The sequence below is a fragment of the Chrysochloris asiatica genome, unplaced genomic scaffold (assembly GCF_000296735.1).
Source record: "Chrysochloris asiatica unplaced genomic scaffold, ChrAsi1.0 scaffold00339, whole genome shotgun sequence".
NCBI lineage: Eukaryota > Metazoa > Chordata > Mammalia > Afrosoricida > Chrysochloridae > Chrysochloris > Chrysochloris asiatica.
Window position 1 is genome coordinate 132565 of NW_006408857.1, and position 5234 is coordinate 137798.

Sequence of the window (5234 nt, forward strand, 5' to 3'; positions counted from 1 at the left end):
CCCGTCATATATCATTTCCTTGCCATGGTTACAATCCCCTCCATGCATCATCCATCAACCAAAGAGTATACCCCACAAGCCTGCCCTGCAGTCGTCTGCACCCAGCCCCTCTTCCTCTCCAGGTCTAAAGTCCCTCTCCCTCTCTGGGTCTAAAGTCCCCAGCCGCTCCATCTCTCCATGTCATCATCTCTGCCTCAATCTCTGGCATCACTGCTTCTCTGGGTAGGGTTCCATTCTCTGCTTTTCTCCCTTGATGGTCCCAGGGACCTCTGCTCCTAGACTGCAGAGTTAATTACTCCCCTCCCTTTGCCACAAAATGTCTACCTTTACATTTCCAGCACTTACAATCAGTCCTGATAACAATTATTCACTATTGCTTCGCAAGAGACCCATCTGCATCTCCTTTTACTAGCCCGGACTAGACAGATTGGATACTATTCAGTGGAGATTCTACCTTGCTCCACGCCCTCTGGATCTAGGTTCCCTCTTGAAAGCTTGTAGCCAGTCACTTCTTGCCTCTGTAGCTGCCCCCCTTCTGCATAGCCAATGTCCAAGTTGCCCATCCCTAACCTCTCCATGTGTGGAGGGGTGGGAATGATCCTTGTTGTGAAGATTTGCTCCCTCTTTTGAGCTACTGCTTCCATAGGTGTAGGTCAAGTTCATCAAATTGTATCAGATTATTCTTTTTTCTCTCTTCTTTCTTCTTCTGGTTGAGCTCTGATCATCCAGCCATTGAAGCCAGGTCAAGTGGGTATCATCTGTAAGTGTTGGTGTACTTATGCATGCGCCCTCTCTTCTTAACAGCTGGACGCTTCACTCTCCAATCTAGTCCACTGTGGCTATGTCATTGACTCTGGGTCCAAGAGTCCCATGGACTTGCCACACTGCTGGCCAACCAGGTCTCCATCTGGGTTCACAGGAGTCTATTGAGTGTTATACTGCTTAGCTTGAAGCTTCATTGCTGCTGTTCCCTCAATTCCCTTTATCAGTGGCAACATGGTCACCAATCGGAGCATGAGTCTTTGTCTTAGAAGGAGATTTGCCCTGAGGGGGACCCGACCACTTGCCTTGACGTCTCCTGGGTGAGCCACTTGTTTGTTCTTGTAGTAATCAGTCAGTCTGCCTATATTGTTTTGTATTTTTCCTGTCAGTCTTTCTTTCAGGAAGCATCTTCTGTTCTTCTGGATGCTCCAGGCTGCTGTGCCCATCATTTCAAGTGGAGATTTCCCCTCAGAAGATTCTGGATTCTGTTCAGATTCCACCTATGGTCTTGTGTAATGCAGAGACGCCACAGGAAGCGTCCTTCACTGTAGCCCCATTTTAGGTATTCCAATCAGTTATAGGTAGAAGACAGACTTACAAGCTTTCTATGGTGGTATTTCTGGCTGTTCCTTTCTCTCCCCCTCCAGTGTCTATTTTATAGTGGTATGCCAGGGAAGCCAAGATTCAAAAGATAGCCAAGCATCTTAATTTCTCCCCTTTCTTCCCTTTTCCCCATTCAAACCTTGTCTCAATCTCTGTATCCCAGAGCCCTGTCGTTCCAAGGTTGTGCATACATTATTATTTGCCTCTGTCCCACTTCAGCTTTACATTCATCCTATTGTATTTCATTTCATTGCAATGATTATAATCCCCTCCAGGCATCACCCAATAACCAAAGGATACACCCCACAGGCTCGGCCCCCCTCCCCACCCTACCCCCCGTGGCTGTCAGCAAACAGCTCCTCTCCCTCCCTGAGTCCGGTGTCCATGGCCACTCCATCTGTCCACGCCATCATCTCTTTCTCCATGCCTGGCCTCACTGAGTCTGTGGGTAGGGTCACACTTTCTGCTCTTCTCGCCTGATGGTCCCAGGGACCTCTACTCCTGGGCTGCAAAATCAATCACTCTCCTCCTGGTTTTTACTACTATCGCCCAAACCAGAAGTCCCCTCAAGTCAGCATTTTACCCTAAAAATGTTTGCTGTTGCTAAGTGTCATCAAGTTGGTTCTCACTCATAGCGATCCTGTGTATGTGGTTTCTGAGGAGCAGATGGTGGATTTGAACTTCCAGCCTTGTGGTTCATAGTCCAGTGCTGATCCAACAGTGCCACACCACCTTAATTCTCCTAAATATGTTACAACATATATTGTGAGGAAATAGATACAAGAAAGCATTCAAGGTTACTCATTCTGTCTTGCATACACTATTTTTCCTCTATAAAATATTCAACAGATAAATATGTGTGAACCGTCACAGTACATTAATATTTGTCCTTAGCTTTGAATAATTCATACAGGATGAGGTGAGAGCAGATATATCATTATAGTGTAACAAAAGAAAAAAAACTAAATTTGAGGTATGTAAAAATGTTAGAAGTAGAAGCATGGAGCAGAAACTCATGTATGAGAAATACTTTGCAAAGGAAGGAGCTTTAAAAGGTGACTTTGCAGGATAAAGAGTTTGACAAGAAATGAATAGTACAGGCAGACAGGGACTATGTAGTTAATCTGTAAATACAGATATAAGTAGAATTACAGGTATAGACATAGAGATGGTGTTTGTGGCTGTGGTGGTATGCCGTAGAGATGGATACAACTCATAGTGACCCTGTATAGGGTTTCCAAAGCTGTAAACCTTACAGGGGCAGCAAGTCTCTTCTTTCTCACGCAGAAAAGCTAGTAGTTTCAAATTGCTGACATTGAAATTTGTAACTACTATGCTACCACAGCTTCTTAGACACAGGATAGAAACATAGAATACTTTCATATAAGAACAAGAAACTAACAGCTTAGTAGAGGTAAGAAATTGATTAATGATAGTATTCACAAAAAATTCATTTTGTCTAAACCCCCGCATGTTGTAAAATTATTTCAATTACATGATTCACTCTTTCATGATTGTTATTTTTATCTGTTTTAGGATCAGGTACATAGTCCCAGAAAATGCCCATTAATAATGGCAGTGTGATGGCAGAATTCATTCTCCTGGGGCTCACAGATCGCCCAGAACTCCAGCCTCTGCTTTTTGTAATATTCCTGCTTGTTTATCTTGTCACTCTCCTAGGTAACCTGGGCATGATCCTGTTAATCAGACTAGACTCTCGCCTTCACACCCCCATGTACTTCTTCCTCACTAACTTAGCCTTTGTGGACTTGTGCTACACTTCAAATGCAACCCCACAGATGCTAACTAATTTCTTATCGGAGAAGAAGACCATTTCCTTTGCTGGCTGCTTTATACAGTGTTACATTTTCATCGCGCTGCTACTCACTGAGATTTACATGCTGGCAGCAATGGCCTATGACCGCTTCATGGCCATATGCAACCCACTGCGCTACAGCGTGAAAATGTCTAGGAAAGTCTGTATCTGTTTGGCCACTTTTCCTTATGTCTATGGTTTCTCAGATGGGCTGTTCCAGTCCATCCTAACTTTCAGCTTGACCTTCTGTAGATCCAATGTCATTAACCACTTCTACTGCGCTGACCCACCACTCATTAAACTGTCTTGCTCTGATACGTATATCAAAGAACATGCCATGCTTATCTCTGCTGGTTTCAATCTCTCCAGCTCCCTCACCATCATCTTGGTGTCCTATGCCTTTATTATTACTGCCATCCTCCGGATCAAATCAGCAGAGGGAAGGCACAAGGCATTTTCTACCTGTGGTTCCCATATGATGGCTGTCACCTTATTCTATGGGACACTTTTCTGCATGTATATCAGACCACCAACAGATAAGACTGTTGAGGAATCCAAAATAGTAGCTGTCTTCTACACGTTTGTAAGCCCAGTGCTTAATCCATTGATCTATAGTCTTCGGAACAAAGATGTAAAGCAGGCCTTGAAGAATGTCCTCAGACGAAATACAGTCACTAAGGTGGCAATGCCTCCAATATCTAATAAACCATGAATCTAAAAGATTGACTCAGTTGTCTTTGTATTTGAGGATGAGTTATAGTTTCAATATAGATGAATCTCATGTAGCTCAGGTGAAAGACTTAAGTCTGGTGAAACTGAAATGCATTTATTAATCTAGATCATTGTACCTTATGTACGGTTCATGGACCAGTAGCATCTCCATTACCATGGAGCTTCTTAGAAATGCAAAACCTTATACTCTAACTACTCTATCCAAATCTGCATTCTATCCAAATCTTCAGGTAATTTGTAAGCACTTAAAATTTCAAAGAACTTCTCTAGGTCACATATTCCAACCTCTTATGACCTGAGACACTGCTCTGGATGTTCACAAATGTACATGGAACAAAGTTGCTCTCAGTTAATTGTTTTAAGTGAATCTATCCTCAGTTCTCCACAACACATAACAACAACAACAATTCTCAGTTCCATTTGTTTGTCTGGGGTTTTTTTTAAGAAACACATACTGCTGAAATCTCTCCTAAAGCACTGTGTAAACACAGGAACTAATTGAATACTGTGGCTCTGTAGGATGCGAACTGGATGTGAACCTCAAGTTTTGTGGTTTGAACCCACCAGCTGTTCTGTGGGAGATGGATGATATTTTCTGATTCAACAAAGATTTACAGCTTCAGGGATGCTATGAGTTGGAAACCGGCATGACAGTAATAAACAACAACAAGCCTCATGATAGGAAATTTTTGCTTATTATCAATTTGCTTAAGTAGTGCTGGAGGTACAAGTAAGAAGAGAAAGATTCAGAATGCGCATGCCTCTCCTAGATTGGAGTTTGTAGATCTATTGCTCTGAGTTACAAATTTGCCTCTTTGGCCCTCCAGCCTAGAGAGAAAATTTTCATTATTACCCACACTTGAAATTTTTAGAACAAGGTGATAGGAAAGCTAAGACTAAAGTGGTAGGAAAATAGAACACTTGATGAAGCAATGAGTCATTACAAATAGAGGACCTACCTTGTTTTAAATATTGCTTTTATTATTAGTTATGCTGCTCTGGTAGCGTAGTGGTTACGAATCAGGCTGCAAACCTCAAGGTCGGGAGTTCAAAACTACCAGCAGTTCCGTGGGAGAAAGATGAGGTGGTCTGCTCCTGTAAAGATTTACAGCCTCGGAAACCCTGTACAGGGTCACTATGGGTCGGAATTGACTCGACAGCACTTAACAATAACAACATGCTGAATGAATATTTATTCCTGAGTATAAACCCAGAGAGAGATGACCTGTTCTATATACGATGTTTTGTTGTTTCTATGTGCCATTGAGTTGGTTCTGACCCATAGTGACCCTGTATAGGGTTTCTGAGGAGCACCTGATGG

The 5234-nt window shown here is 42.7% G+C and overlaps 1 protein-coding gene across 1 annotated transcript; it reads left to right on the forward strand.

Annotated features, from left to right (window-relative positions):
- Positions 1-2924: 2924 nt before the first annotated feature.
- On the forward strand, positions 2925-3893 carry LOC102810576 (olfactory receptor 5M11-like). Its single transcript, XM_006875773.1, has one exon. The coding sequence runs from the start codon at positions 2925-2927 to the stop codon at positions 3891-3893; it is 969 nt and encodes a 322-aa protein (XP_006875835.1).
- Positions 3894-5234: the final 1341 nt, after the last annotated feature.

What these genes read in the sequence shown, in the direction of transcription:
- LOC102810576 (XM_006875773.1), top strand. Translation starts at nt 2,925, where the DNA reads ATGCCCATTAATAATGGCAGTGTGATGGCAGAATTCATTCTCCTGGGG.